Source organism: Stegastes partitus, unplaced genomic scaffold (assembly GCF_000690725.1).
Source record: "Stegastes partitus isolate 25-593 unplaced genomic scaffold, Stegastes_partitus-1.0.2 Scaffold981, whole genome shotgun sequence".
In the NCBI taxonomy this organism is placed as follows: domain Eukaryota; kingdom Metazoa; phylum Chordata; class Actinopteri; family Pomacentridae; genus Stegastes; species Stegastes partitus.
Window position 1 is genome coordinate 223198 of NW_007578712.1, and position 16735 is coordinate 239932.

The following is a 16735-nucleotide window of genomic DNA, read 5'->3' on the forward strand; positions in this document are numbered from 1 at the left end:
TCAGCTGTCACAGTCTGAGGGAGCACAGCGAGGAAAAACACAGCCACAGCCAAAATGTCCAGTTTCAACGACAAGTTCGGCGCTTACACGATGACTCAGCTCAACGAAATTCTGGAGGACGACGAAAAGCTGACAAAGATGGTGCAGGAGATGGACGAGGTACGTTGAGCTCTGGTCTTTTTGTGCTCCGGCGTTAGCTCCGTTTTCTCGGTCACTGTGGGTTTTTTCTCCCCGAGTCTTTGTTGTGCTTCCCAACACACGGGCGGTTCAAGCTACGGAAATGTTTGCTTCGAAACACGGTTGGGATTTAATCATAAACATGTGTTGTCAGCCGAACTTGAATGTCCCGAAACCTGAAAATGCGGTTATAAATCGTTAACCTTGGGACGGAGCAGGGCGAGCATTGTCTAAGTTTTACCAGCCGAGGATTCCTAGTTGGCGACTGTTTGTCCATAAGGCTCCACTTCCCGAAACAACAGCGGCTCTTACGTGTTAAGTAACATGTATGAACAACAATAGGTTGTTGTTGTTGCACTATTGTTGACTCATTTTCCTTAGAAACATAGGATTTATGCAGTGGCCTAGCTTCGACTCGCTGTTGGGGATAGGTTGTCATGCCAAAGTCCTCTCACAAATACTCCAATTTAAGGCTTCTTATCACAGGTTGACAGACACCAGAAAAACAGCACTTATCATTAATACAATAGGTTCACCAGTTCAGAACCACAAGTACGGCTTTGTAACAAATCAGATTTTACATATGAAATATAAATATATAGATTCCCTGTGCTACATGTATGTGAGTAAAGTGGGACCAAAGTAACACGAATTCACACTTCCAGAGTGAGACATTTATAGCTCATATGTGGCCTCATTCCAGTAATACAAGGACTCAGCAATTACCAATTAATGTGTACCTGCTTTTCACATGATCATAAGTCTGCCCTTGTCATGATAAGCACCTGATAAGCCTCACTTTTTCCATACACGGAGCGATATCACCAGCCACAGTCCCTCGAAAGGTTTTGCCACAGACAGATATTTGGCATATCAAGAGGGAAGGCTAACAGATTAGCATTTTATACAGGATTTGTGCCTCTGATTATTTCCCCTTGCTGCCGCTGCTCCTTCCAAAACAGTCAGTGTTGGCTTTAATCTGCCCTGATGTCCTCCTGCTGAATCAGCCCCACCAGATCCCTGCTGTTGGAACAATTTTCCCACCGTGGTTTTTACTTTTTTTTCCCAACTGGAGTGAAAATGTTGAGGATACACTTTTCTTTCTCTTACCCTACACTTTGCACCTGATCAGTACATACGAACATTAAACACACATTGTCAGGACACAGGAATTTTCTCGCCTGTTGTCATGGTACTGTGGCTTTCCCTCCGGCAGTCTAATTTAGGCTCATTTTGCGTAAGAGCGAGCTGCCTCAAACATCATGAAAAGCCTCCATTCACAGACATGAGAAACTCCAGTATGAGCTACTGTATGTCAGCAGAAGTGCACCTGAAGAATAGCGTTTATTATTAGCCATTTAGAGTCTGACTTTTGTGGTGTCACTTCTGTTTTTGATCCACACCCTGTCTGTTTGGTTTCAATTTCCCCATCCTATAGGTTAAAGAGAGGGAGGGACTTGTTCCCTGCAATGACACTGCAGTTGTTGACTCGAGTTAGTCATAAGATAATAGGAGAGATGGAAGCGAATCAGCCAAGTAAAGACATGCCTGAGCCAAAGGTGGAACTGTCTGGGAAATTCTTTCTTTACAGTACACTGGATGGGAACAAAGGCAGTGGGTGTCAGAAGGCATTGAGTGAAACCTAAGAGTGCTGAGAAGTACTGAGTATACAGCTGTAGTGTGCAGACACAAACCCTTGTCTCAGATGTAGACACATGCTTTGCTGGGGGTCATAATCTTCTTGTTTTGCAGAACACACAGTGACTGCTGCACATGTAGTGTCTTTTGAATAATGCAAATAGTGGTGTTGTGAATTTGTTTAGATTCAATGCACCATGTTTTTTCAAATGCTTTAGACATGTTGTATATGTAGATACTCTGTGCCACTAACGTTCTGCTCGACATTTATTGAAACCTGCATGTACAGTATAGTAGGATGTTTTTTTTTAACACATGTTGGATATGAGCCGTGAGTGCAAGACATACATTTAAAACTGTACGGCTTTATCCACTGAGCAACATGACCCAATTTTCGAATGTCTGATGTTTCATCTCATTTAAGCTTTCTGTAATACTGTACACTGTACAGTAAGTTAAGATTACGATGACTTCTTATCTTTTTACGACTAATCCAGGGAGTGTATTGCTCAAGGCCTGTTTAGTAGCTTGGGTTCCACAAATTGTACATGCTTTACTAATAGGCCCTTTTCCATTACATTGAAATTAAAACAGAAAGAAGAGAATGGCTGTGGCTGTTCCTGCAAACGTCCACCTTACCTTGAGCCTGCTCCAAGTTTCTGTAGTGGAAAGCCACCTACTGATACCAATTATAACCCTACCTGAGACTTGGCACTGTAAAATCAAAATTTCAACTTCTTAAATTGTATAATTTTAGTTTTCCTTTCTCCTACTGTGACAGTAAACTATTTGGGTTTTGAACAAAACAAGACACTCGAGGACGCCGTCTTGGGTTTTAAGAAGCGCTGATCAACATTTGTCACATTTTCTGATTCTTAATAAACAAAATATTTAAGTGATTAATCAAGAAAATATTCAGTAATTTAATCAAGACTGAAAATAATTGTTAGTTGCACCTCTAATTGTGAGCAATTACTGCAGTTACATGTTGCTTAATGGCGGATGTTAGCAGCAGCCTCTGAAGCTGAGGTAACAGTAAAGTGGAGGTATTTGCAACTCTAGACATTTAAATTTGAGATCGAAACACAGCAGTAAGACAAAAGTAGTAGTAGCTTTATTTCATGCTATCTCTCTGCAAGTAGCATATTTAATTATACATGACCAAAAAGAGCATAAACAGTACAGTGTCGTTTCAGTGTCGTGCTATACTTTTGAAGGACACTTTACACTGATATTGGCTGATATCGGTCTAGAGCCAGTACATATTTGGAATTGGGGTTGTGTTGAACAAGAGTGGGGACTCCAGACAGCCCCGCCTGTCCACATTTTGAGTGCTTCAGCTCGAATGAGGTTTTAGACTACGATTCTATTTCTCACTTGTGCAGCGAATCTGATTCTGCTAAAGCAGTTTTATGTGGCTGTGATTGTGGTTACGCGAAAGAAAGAAAAGAAGGAAACGGAACTGCCGTTTGAGCACAAGAATCGCTAATGCAAAGAGCAATTCCCCTTTTATTGTGAGTGTTGTGTTACAGAGACCTGTATCTAATTGTGGGTTGATAGCTCCAAGATCAGGTCTGCGGTTCATCCAGGCAAGCTCTTAGCCTACATTTCCTGTGATTATATCAGGCTTTATGGAGAGATGGGAGGGATGCAGAGTGTTTCCTCCAGCAAACAATTATGTGTTTGGTTTGACAGAACAGGCCTGCAGTTACAGATGCTATTTAAAGGTCTGTTTCTTCAGCATGACCACGATGAATGGACAGATCTGCTCTTGGAAAAGGGAGACTGCTCACCTCAGGATGTGATGGTGCTAAGTGTCGTGGTAATAGACACATTTTGCTTTTGCATGACAGGCTGTGGTTCCTTATTCACTCTATCTACCTTCTACACTTGTAGAAATTATTCCATAATCCTGACTTATGCTACAGTGTATTTTTAGAGCTTCCCTGCACCTTCTCACCCAGTCCTGGTTATGTTTGCACGTACAACATGTTGGCTGGCTGTGTGAAATGACTCATTTGAGGGGTAGCAGGAGAGTTTTTCTTTATTTAATCCTCCACTGGTCACACAGTAGCATGTTGCTTTTCCCACTTGTATTCATCGTTCTAGTTTAAACTTGCACATTTTTTAAACAACGTTCAGTTTACTTTCAAGGACTACTACGCATCCTTTAAAAACAGCTCTGCAAAAAAGTTTCCAACTTTTGTAAAAATAGCCATAAAAATATCTGTCAGGTCATTCCAGACTTTTAATAGAATTACCAACTGGGGTTGTGGGGTTTGAAAGAAGTGGTCTTTGGGGATGAAAGGTGCAATTGAGTTGGGATGTAGGATCCAGCAGTTCTGCAGCATGACCCATACAACTTCATGTACATTCAATGCTAACTTTGCTGAAGTATCCCTCTGAGGAACATTTATGATTTTAGCATTGAGTCATATGACTCAGTGGAAAGTGGATATAGGCAGGGGTATATTTAAAAATGACTTGAGTATCCCATTCTTTTTTTGTATCCACTTTTATCCTCTTTATAGTTCACTGTTTTGGTTCTCCGGCCAGCATGTCCAGTGGAAGTATTGTGTTGATGATTGTCTTCCACTTCACATATACAGTCATATGTAAGTGCTTCCTGATAATAAAGCACAGATCATCATTGTATGGGCAACCAGCCGAGTGTGAAATGTCAGACTACTGACGTAAACAAGTGGTTGGTAGTCAGCAGTAGACTTTGTCCATTGTATACACTGTGACTTGTGAAAAGAGGAAGAGCGCAGGTCTAGTGCTGTGTTCTCACTTTATCAGCATAGCAAATGGCTATAAACCATTCCAGCTTGTCACTGTGTTATTTCAGGATGATTGGCCCCAATGCTAATCTAGCCAATTACACAGACAAAATTAGGTTCTTTGGTAAGTGCTGAAGACAATTTGTTAATTACTGAAACCCTTTTATATTAGCTGTATCAGTTGTATCTAGAACTGAAATTGTTTGTCAATTAGTCATTTTTCACACAAAAGTAGTGAAAATGCTACATATTCACAAATTCTGGCTTCTCTTTGTCTCCTTGTTTGGTTTCTTGGAAGGCTACGTTACCGTATGCTTCACATGTGTTTATTAAAAGACAACCTTTCAGCCTTTATTTTTAATTGTTGATCAGCGGTTACTCACGACACGTAACCAGTCAGACAGCGCCTTGGCTGGGACGCTGCTCGAAATCACACAGTGGTAACGACAGACAGAGAGATGGCTACATTAGAGCCAAAGTGGTGTTATTTTAAATACATTTATTACATTGGGAATTGGAAAACGCGATACCACTAATCTGAAAAATGCTCAGTCATCATTTTTGAGTGTGGAATTTACACTGGTGATGATACAAAACAGCGATAACTCCAAGTGTCTGCAATTTAGATATACTGAAGGCTCACCGCAGAGTGAGGCAGCATGCAGAGCAGCAGGGATCAGGTACTATCGCCCCCGAATGGAATGCAGCTGTTATGAACATTGCGAGATCCACCTGTGGTTTTCCTGTTGTGACGACTCAAAAGGGTTTATTGTTTGCTCAAATAGCAGCCATTACAGCTTGGTTTTAATTAGTAGGGGTTGACCAGTTATCGACCAGAATCATTATCACAGCCAGTATTCACAAGTAATGGTTTGTATACACTGAAAGGTGAATGTGGTCAATTTTGAAATAAACAACTGAAAAACATCAATAAATAAAAGCATTTCATTAAGTTTTGGGTTGATTTTTTTTCCAGTTGTGACACCAAGATTTTCATTTTACTGCTGTTGTCATGAAGATCCTGACTGGACTTGGAAGTTTTCTTGTTGTGAAGAAGAAGTGCAGATTTTCAACAGTTGTATGACACATTTATGGTCAGGATTTGTCTTTCATAATATGTGAAGCGGTTTGTGGGAGTTGTATGAAAATTGGCAGTTTAAGAGTGATGATTCATTGTTAATAATCCCTGCAAAACGTTTATTTATTTATTTTTTTAAATTATTTTTGTTTCCTAGTTGCTGCTCAGCAGTCAGTCAGTATAAGCTGTAGCAGAGTTCAGTAAATAAGAGAGTGTTGTTTCTTAAGATTTTCAGTCCTGACAAAGGTGATGTAATTACTGACATGTTTTGTTTTGTTTTTCTTTTGTAGATGCAGGGCGTCCAGCAGAGCAAAGAGAGGACGCTGGTTAATAATCGAACCCTGGCGGAGGAAAACCTCGCCCTGCAGCCCAGACTGGAGCACAAGAAGGAGCAGCTCACCAAGCGCTACAGCTGCCTTCAGGAGAGCTTCGAGTCCTATCAGCTTCGCAAGTCCACTCTAGGTACAGCAGCCGTGTGGTCACTATCACAAGACACTGACAAACATTTTTTATTGATCACGAGGTCTTGAATTTTTAATGTCACCCAACCCTTACGAAATTTGAACACTCTCTTATCCTTGAAGTCATTGTGAACTGATACTTGAACAAATAGATGGAGAGCTTCAAACATGCATGATACACGGGGCACATTAGCAGTCACAACCATGCGCTTTCATCTTTTGGGATTTTAATATATTGGGATGTAAACAGCTTTACCAAAACACTTGCTGTTTATCCCAGATATTAATATGCTAACCCACAAAGTACATGTATATAACTGACGATGTTCACTACATATCAGTCAAGGCAAGTCATTTCTAAATGACATTACCTTTTCTGTGTGTAATAAAAAATCAATCGAACTGGGTGAAGTCTTTGATACTAACAGCTGAGTTTCAAATTGGAAACATGGACAGAGAAAGAGAGGCCTGTGATTGATACAGGGGCTTTACATTCTATGTGTCTTAACCACTTGTCTCCTAGGACACCCTGAGAGTTTTGATCTGCTTGGCCGGCTGGATGACCCATTTATCTAATACCCATGCTAAGCCTCGTATCGCTGAAATGGGACGAACAAGCATTTTTTATTATTGATTAATTTGTTGAATATTTTCAGAACTGACCATTCATTTGTTGGTCTATAAAAAACACCTAATGCTAGAAAACGCGCATCACTGTATCCAAAAAGTCCAAAACCCAGAGCTTTTCATTAAAGCTGTAGTGATTTTTTGTTTGTGACAAGCTCCCGTGTTTTCCTTTTAGTCGGGCAAACAAGCTCATTTCAAGACATTTCATTGAGTCTACAATGTCACTGCCCAATTGAGGCAAGTTAGACAATAACAAGTATCCAGTTGTTGTATTTCTATTGAGTTTACTGTGATGTATGACCAGGAGAAGCAAGACATTTTGGTAGATCTGTTTAAATAAAAGTATAACCAAGTAGTCTAAGGTTTTAGTTTTTGTATGTAACAACCATTTTCAACTAAGTTTAGTCAGCACATTTCAACTCTACATTCAAGCATGCAGTATGATCACATGGACAAAACAGAGACTTGAGGTGGTTGCAGTTGAAGAGTGAACCTGTTCGTTATGCCAGCTATAATCACAGGGAGCTGAGGCGTCATGTCAAGCTTTTGTCATCATTGTGTATTTGTTCTGCGTGAACACATGCTGAAGAGACCGGTTCGACCAGTTCCCTCAGTTCCCATCGACGGCTGGAGCAACCATTTTACCAGAAGCCCTGTTTGTTACGTTACTGCGCCTGTAACTGTTGGGGTTGAGCAAGTTCCAGATCTGATTTGGATTTTCTCTGTGGGATCTTAAAAGACATAAGGGAGGTGTTCTGTCCCTCATTGACACACCTTCACAGCACTTCCTAGTGTGTTAGGAAGACGGAGTGACGACATTTGTGACCTTGTTGACGCAGTGGTTGCCAAGCAGCTCGCTCAAAATAGCATGGCAACTATTCGCTTCTCTGCTGATAAAAGTTTGACTTTGGCTCCTTCCCTGCGAGGCACGAACACTCTGAAAGCTTTGGAAGGTTGTCAAAGTCACTGCAAGATGATGTAGCAAAATAAGGTTCTGCTAAATCTCAGTTGTAATCTGTTGAGACATGTATTTCTTGTTGTCGTCTCACTTTAGGTTTTAAGGGCATAGTCACAGTCTTTGCCCTGTGAAACAGCCTTCACACACTCCCAGCTCTTGTCTCGGTGGACAGCGTTACTCATACAGGAGTCAATTCATGCAGCGTGGTTTTGTTTGTTGTCAGCAAGCAATGGCTTTTGTCAAATGTAGGTTACCCAGTGTCCCCCCGCCCCCCCGCCTTCCATGCACTAGCCGGCCTCGTTGTGGATTTACTGTAGAGCAGCTGGGGAAGGACGGCAATGCTCAGAGCTGAGAGAAACCTAGCCATTTGACCTAGATGAAAGCCTGAGCGTACAGTCGCTTTCCGTGTTGTCGTTTCCATACAACACCAGCACCACCACACTCGTTCTTTTCTCCAGGAAATGTGTGGCCTCTGCATTAAACTTCACTGTCCAGTAGGCTCTGGAGGCCAAATAGCAGGGCAGTCCTCCCCCCTCCTCCCTTTTCCCCACCACCGTCCACTGCCTCTGAGGACGGCAGCCTTCAGTAGACCATTGTGCTGCCAGGCAAGCTGGTGCAAAACGGACACAGTGGGTGGGAGGGAGTAGTGATGATGGGACTGGCAGGCAGGGAAGTTGGAGGGGTGTGAGAGCGAGAGAAAGGCAGCGAGGCAGGCCAAAAACAACCCCCTCCCTCAAATACTCCCGGCCGAGGTCGACGTGGATTCATATACTAAATGGCCGTCTCATGATCTCGAAGGCCCAGACTATGTGTTGTGCTCAGCAGGCTCTCTGCTCAGCCAGAGAATCACAGCTTTGTGTGGAAGAAGCGCTGCTGATATGGCTGAGAGTCCGCCTTGTTATGGAAGAGAGACAGTAAGGGATGGGAGTTCACCCTGGAAAAACGCTTTGTGTTAAGCATGAAGTCCCTCTTTGAAAGTTTTTTTTCTACCCACTTTAAACTGCGTCAGTGAAATTTGGCAGACCGGTTCCAGTTTTTGAGTCCAGCACCAAGAATTCAAAGGCAAAAGTGAAGTTACCAGTAAATTGGACAATTTAACAGAAATGTTGCTCTGGAATCCCTTAAAACTGTTTTAGTTCCTTATTTTTAGTACACAAGTATATAGTATATAGTACACAGTATTACTACAAGTTCATGTCATCATTTATTTTATTATTTGCATGCTGGTGAGAAGTGACTAGACTACTGCTGCTGCTGCTGTATATGTCATCTTGTGTGTCTTCACTGATCTTGTTCTTGTAAACTCTGACAAGCTGAGTGTCACTGTGCCAGCCATTTCTGCAAGCTTCATATCAAGTGGCTAGAAAATTCAGATATGCAGCTAGTGTTTTAAACTTCCAAGACAGACATGATGTACTGATGCATGTCAGTTTTAACAAGTTCAGCAGTTAAAGTTTCAGTTATGTATTTACTTTCTGGCATCGCTCACCAATATTACATCATAGGAAAGGGACCTTACTCTTCCACTCTAACGTGTCGTTGCCAAGGCCGTGTACAAGGTGTGTCTGAAAATGCCTCCACTATCTCTCACAGTTTCCACTTGTCTTTTCCTTCATTTTCGTTTTTTGTTTTTTATTCTCAAGCTTTTGTCTGATAAAAACAGGTTGCCTTTAAGTTCCCCCATTTCCATTTTTCCCAGCTGGTGAGCCAAATCCTCTACATCCGGAACTCATAACCAGCACGATAAAGCCGTGTTAAACTTTAACTGTGGTCTCGGATTACTCGGTCGATGTATAGCTCTTTGCTATTGTGTGAGAGGAAGCACCTCAGACAGCTGGGAAATGCCTCGAGTTTTGCTGCAGGGAACTCTGGATCATACTGAGGAGGGTGGAGGAGAAGGTGGCTCAGACATACCTTTTGTCAACACCTGACCTTGTTTTTCTCTCTTGCATGTTTTCTTTTGCTTTGCATACACTTAGTCACCTTCACTTAGCTACTCTTTTCAACCCCTTTTTAACAGGGGAAAAAGTTCGTAAAGAATAGTATGGGTTAGAGAAATTCACGTGAAAGCTGTGATAGGGGAACACCTGACACCTTTTTTGACAGAAAAACATTATATGATGGTGGAAATGTGAAATCTTGTTTCTTGTGTGAATTTAAATAGTTATTTTAGTTAAATTAGCTCAAGATAATATTTCTCTCATTTATTTGACAAGTGTTTTAAATTGACCTCAAGTAGTGCGCTCAGACAGTAATCACTGAGGTTCTACCAAAGGGATCAATAAAGTTTTATCTATCTATCAATCTATTGATCTATCTATCTTCACTATTCTGCATAAGTTTGGATCTCAGTTGTTGGCTAGGCCTACCTTTGGGCTCACACTATAGATGGCCAAAGATTAAAGTAATCTCTAACAATAATTATTTGTTCCTTGTACACTCACTTTGTAGGAACTTTTTTAAGTTGTGAATTATTTTTCCAACATCTAAGTTTGAAACCAGAGTTCAGAAGTATTAAGCATGTAAATGTATGGATGTGGTATGTTTATATTCATTCTTTCATTTACTCTGGAAATGGATGGTGTCGTGTTTTGTTATTCTTTTTAAATATACGCTGCAACATAACTCCCTGTAGAGGGTCTTAATAAAGGCTCACATGAAATGAACTGCCTACTGTAATTCCCATTGGCGATACGGTCACAAATGCAAATGAAGCTGACCTTCCCCAGAGTCTCAGGTGCGTCTTTTTTTTGTCCAATTAGAATAAATTGTAAAAATCTGGGCTGGCCTATTTTGTAAGTCCAGTGCATAAATGACTCATCTAAATCTTTGTTCGCTTGGTTGCCATGTCAGAAAGGCCAGAATAGCCTATCAGGTTAAACTGGAGTCTCGCATGTAATTAGAGATCTGCTATATTGTGCTCGGCTTGGTAGAGCGTTGGTAAGTTTACAAAGCTATATTGGAGATCAGTAAGTAGTGCTGTGTCATTGGTCTCATTATCAGAGTGCCTTCATGTGTGTGCAGTCCCGGCTCCAGCTGGTGTTGACTTTCAGCCCTACTTGGGAACACAAACAAAACTGTGTTCCTCCTTAGAGACATCAAGGCTGTTTCATTCGACTCTGTTGGGCTTTGCAAGTTCACAGCAAACAGAGAGGCGCTATGGCTACTTGGATGTGCCAGTCTCAGGACCAGAATTCACATGTCCTCCCTCAGCTTTGTCTGAAGGGCTTGATAAAAATCAGTTATTACAAACGTATTCATGCTGCTTGGTTATTTTGGGCATAGATCACACAGCCTCTGTTGCTTTGAGCAAAGTGTAAATACTACAAAAGAATCTTGTGACTTAAATATGTTAAAAGGATTGTGTAAACAAGGTGATCAATTGTACTGACTTGATCCTAAAAATACTGTGTTTCACAGTAAGGGGATGTTTGTCAGAGAAACTACAGTGAAAGCTGTGATATGATGTTTAGTGTGCCTGTGTGTTATCACAGTGAAGTTCTTACAATAAATAGATCAGTTTAGCAACATACTAGGGCATCTGCAGTTATGGATTTAATTCAGTTTTGTCAAAAAATGGAATAGCGACAAGAGGATTATGGGCAGTTGTATACTGAGCTGTTTAATATGTGTGTGAGACGATGCATGGTGCCTCTGCTTATGCACTTTGACTACACATTAAATACTGAGTACACACTTCTTCTGTGCTACCAATCTTGTTGTCAAACACTATTAAGTCTGACTGCTAACAACACTGAACGTTTCTTCTCTCACGTCAGTTCCAGCAGAATAATAACATTTGTGTTGTTCCTCTGTCTTGTTATTTTACAGACCACAAGTCAGGAAACACTTCCCTGGACATTTTGCTGGCCCTACTGCAGGCAGAGGGAGCCAAAATAGAAGAGGAGACAGAGGTAAGCATTCTGCAGCTCTCTTCAAGGATGACTTCATGTGTCCCCAGTCAGTAGTACATATACCTGCCCTTCCTGTTGCTCTTCTCAGAGGCTTCATTATTCAAATCTAAAGCCCAGGATACAGTTGATCGCTACAGTAGCTACCTATCTACGCAGTGTTTTTATCTATCAAACAAACTATTAGGTTGAAAATTCACAAATGCACATAAGACTGTATTTTACCATTAGAGAACTTAGCTTCTTTTGAATTTGAATTCTGGCATAACTATTTTAAACACTGTCATCAAATACTCTAGAATATATGGTTGATTGGTAGGAGTGGTGTGTGTGCTTTGCCCGTGAAAACAAAATGCAGATAAACTCGTAATGGTAGATGGGTATCATCAACCATAAACCAGTTTGTAAATTGTAGAGACATGTACAAAACACTTACAAAACTATATACCATCTAAACGTAAATAATAGATTTGGAACGTAACAAAGATTTGGGTTTAGGTTTGGTTTTATTTGAAAAAAAAAACAAAAAAAAAACAACAGTAATATACCTTTCAGAGGGAAAATGTACCCTGAATGCCTCCATTTAATTTGGTTTTGTGATGTTCTACATCACTGAGAATGTTTCTGTAGCTGTTGTATTGAATTGTGTAACTAATAAAGTGGCCAAAGTGTAATCTATCCATTGTCTGTACACCGCATCGTGGGGGGCTGTAGTCTATCCCAGCCGACTCAAGGCGAAAGCAGGGACACCCTGGACAGGTCACCAGTCTATCACAGGGCTACACTTAGAGACAGACAACCAAGCACACTCACATTCACACCTACGGACAATTTAGAATCACCAATTCACCTCAACATGTTTTTGGACTGTGGGAGGAAGCCGGAGAACCCAGAGAGAACCCACGTAGAAAGATCCCGGGCGTCCTAAGTGGGACACAAACCGGGGATCTTCGAGCTGCGAGGCAATGGTACTAAGCACCGAGACACCTTGCAGCCCTATTTGAATATCAGATTTTTACTTCACCACGATGTGTCTCTTGTTCTATTCATCATTAAATGAACCACTTCTTCAAGTGTCAAAGCAGTTTGGTTCAGTGAGATGAAATAAAAACTGTGTTTTATAATGGTTCTTGGCTAAAGGACATTAGTGCAGATGTTTGGCATTATACTGTGTTTATAACAGCATTTCAACCATACTGTGTTCACCATACGCAAGGGAGACATTGCACACAACACACTTGGTGTTATAACCACACTTGTACGTAAGAAGTATTTTACAACAAACGAAGTGTGGAAACAGTGGAACAGTTATACAGTACAACCCAATGCAAAATACAATTACAAACAGAATGAGACTAATTTACAATAAATTGCCTTTGTAACTGCTGGGAACTTTACCCACATGCTCCTAGGACGCTGTTACCTTGTGAGGCAGCTGGGTTCTTGCACGATCATACCATAATCTAACTCACCAGGCCACAAGCAATGCGCTTGTGGCTGGTTCACGGTTGGTTGGACCACTCAGCACCCAGTGAGGAACTACTGGCAGCTACGAGTGTGTTTTAGCTGTGAGTTAGACCGTGATAGACAATGATAGACAGATGGTTCATCCAATCATCTGCCAAGTATTTTGTGCCTGCCCTTTACATAGCTTCCAAGGATGCCTTTCAGGCGGTTCTGTGCAACAAACCATCTGTCCTACCAGGTTAGGGACACTACTGTCGGTGATGATTTTTACCTCCATCTTTCTTGCTACTTTTGTCCACAATAAGTACATGTACATCAAAGCTACTAGGTCTCATACTATGTAAAATGCATATTTGTAAATAAGTCAGCCTGTCTGTGGTGGATAGATGTATAATAGATGGGATCTGTTATTGTGCATTGGATAAAAGTGCATACGTCTAAGTTTGATAAATGCCAAACTTCTTGTATATATATTGTTACATTCTTACAACTGCATTTAGCCCACAACTTGTGCTTTTTGGTAAATGAACCCTAAAATAATGTGACTTTAGAATTAGTTCAATCACACAGCTAGCAGGCTGTAAAATTGCTTTGACAGTTATTTACATATATTGTTAATGGAGAGTAAATCTTTAGATAAATAAAATATTAACTTTAATGCTGAAATGAACTGTTTTTTGTTGTTGTTTTTTTAACCAGTTTGGCCACTTATAAGAGGCACTTGTCATGATTTCTGATATTTTGTAGATGAAATGAATCAGTGCAGAAATGATCATGAGTTGAATGATCCTTTGAATGTTAAATTCCACAGCAGTTTTTCTGAGTGACCGGCTTTGTTTCTTTGCGATTCTCTCTGCTATTTACATCTTCGTGACTCATGTTGGCTCTCCACTCAGTGTTGAATCAGTCAGTGGGGACTTCTCTATTGTCTCTCTAAAGCTTTTCCACCTCTCTGTACTTCTGTCTACAGAATATGGCTGACTCTTTCCTGGATGGGGACATGACCCTGGACTGCTTCATTGATGCCTACCAGAACAAGAGGAAGCTGGCCCACTTGAGACGAGTGAAGATCGAAAAGCTGCAGGAGATGGTGCTTAAGGGTCAGGGGCTTCCCCAGGCGTCGGTCCCTCCCTCGCGATCTCAGGATATGTCAGCAGCAGCCTCACTCCTCACTGAAGCCGGCAGCAGCTCCTCCCCTGTCCCCCAGCCCAGGAGGAAACCACCACCTCCTCCATCCCAGCCAGCTCCACTTCTAAATTCAGTGCCAGCTCCGACCGCTGCCCCCCAGCCTCCTGTCTTCTATTCTGCATCGCCATACCCGCCAATTCCTCCAAGAACCGGGCAACCCTTCCCCAACGTCTCCTCTGGCTACCCCAGCCACTACCTCTCTCAGTACCCTCCTGCTCTGCCTCAGAGGCCCCCGCCTCGTATGGCCCCGCAGCCCGGCTTCATCATGCAGTAAATTAAAGAAGTTGCAACTCAGAGAGTGCGGTGTGTGTCGAGGACTTTTCACGACTGGAACTCCCCTGAGGGCAACATTTTTCTGGCGTCTGCCTTCTTGGTTTACAACCAATCACAACACAAGAAGGCAGACCTTTACCGGCTGGTCTGGTCACGTTCAGCTGAAACAGATCTCCAATAACCTCTGTGGATTTGAGCTTACCTCTCACTCCAGCACTCCCAAAAAATAAATACATAAATCGAGACGGGGCGAGATCAGCCTTGACTCTCACTTAGCCTGAGTCCCTTTGGTGGACGAGCCCGAAACAGGCTGTGGTGAAAAAAGTGTCAGTCTGTGGGCTGCTGAGCTGGGACTTGTCATTTATCAGCACTTTGTCTCCAAGCAGAGCCCTCAGCCAGTTTCTCACCTCCCTTCAAACATGTTCCTCAGGCTTTTATGGAACACTAAAGTCATACAGAAAATGGTTTGATTAGTCATTTCCATCTGCAGCATACTAATTTACTGGTAACATATATGCAAGCAAGGAGAGACCCTACTTACTGTGCAGTTTTGATGAAAAAATAATTTCCCAGAATATATTCAGGAAAAAACTGCATCATCTATGCTATGATTTTTTAAAAAACATAAAAATTCACAAGGTACATAGAAATATTTAAATTTCAGCATCTTCTTATGATATAGTACTAATGGAGTTATGTTAATAATAGCCAGAATAGACTGATTAACATGTGGAAAGGAGGGTTTTGATTGGTGTGTCTCTTCTTCAAAATGTACACGTGTCTAAAGAAAGTCCAGACCCGCCTGGTTCGAGATGGTTGACTGGTCCATCTCAGGGCAGAAGTCTAAAGGGAGGTGAAGGAGAGGATTAGTGGCTGAACGCTTCTAATAGATGAGTTGGCCTGTAAAGCCGCACCTAAATGAAGGATTTATGTATAGCCATACAGTACACTTAAGATGTGTGTTGTTTTCTGTGGGTTCCTCTTGTAATGCAACACTCCTTTATGATGTCCATTGTCTTTAACACCCTCAGTTTGGGGTTGGAAGTCATGCCAACAGTTCTTTGGATTTCATACATACTGTATGGTTCAGTTCAGTTTTCTGTCACACTGAGCACCAAAGACTTACCACATCAGTCTGTGTTAACGTTTTTTGCTACAATCTTTTTTTTTTTCTTTCTTTTTTTTTTTTAATCTTAAGTGAAACATTTATTAAGATTATCTACCATTGTTCCCAACATATCTGTTTGTGATCTTGAGCTGAAACACTCTTTTGTAAACATGCAAGCCAGATGTCTTCAAGTGGAACTTGGAACATCCAACTGGCTTTGGGAGGGAACATTTTTTTCTGGTGCGATTTAAAAAAACAAAAAAAAAAGTTTTTATGTCCCCCTTCCGACTGCTGTCGCTGTGCACTGTTGAAGAGCCACGAGTGCCTACACTTGAAGTGACGTTGATTGCGTCCTGCTGACTACTCCATGTTTCTCTATGCTCAGCTCTAGATGCTAGAATCCCCTGCCCCAACTCTAGAGATAAAAACTAGCCCTACATTTGATCTTCTCCTGCTACGGATTTTTTGTTCCACTAGGAAGTTTAAAAAAAAATCTGACTGTGAGATTGACAGACTTCATGTCCTTACCAGTAGCAGGAAGCTGATACATAACATGTGCCAGAGAGACAAGAGAAACCCTCAGGCTCTGTGCCCAGTGGTGCTTGTGCTTCTCTTCCATTGCCAGGGGTGAATTCACAGACTTTGCATGTGATGTTGTTGCTGTCTTTTTTTAAATGGGTAAAATAACAGGGCTCTGAAATGATTCGTGTCATCGCTGTGATTATACTTCACCTCAAGGCACAGAAATGGACAAAACATACATGTCAGCAGGCAAAACTACAGAAAAAGCTGAAACATCTTGATGAACCAGCATTTCTAACAACTAACAATGGATAATTCTCTTGTGCATGGCCTTTGCTCTTTGTGTTCAGTTTAAAGATTCCTCTTTAAAACTTTATTTTTTAGCTGTTGAGCTGCTTTTTATTTTCGAACTGCTCCTCTGCATTCATGGTTTTATATGTGGTTGGTGATAATTTCAGTGTAATGTTGTAGGTATGTACTTATAATGAATGTGTCAGTGGAATTTAATGCTATTTTCATTCAATAAATCTCAATTTTTTTATATCTA

At 41.3% G+C, this 16735-nt stretch overlaps 1 protein-coding gene across 1 annotated transcript; it reads left to right on the top strand.

Annotated features, from left to right (window-relative positions):
* On the top strand, positions 1-16735 carry vps37ba (VPS37B subunit of ESCRT-I a). Its single transcript, XM_008294633.1, has 4 exons — positions 1-159; positions 5964-6135; positions 11551-11633; positions 14068-16735. The coding sequence occupies exons 1-4, from the start codon at positions 55-57 to the stop codon at positions 14557-14559; spliced, it is 852 nt and encodes a 283-aa protein (XP_008292855.1). The 5' UTR covers positions 1-54; the 3' UTR covers positions 14560-16735.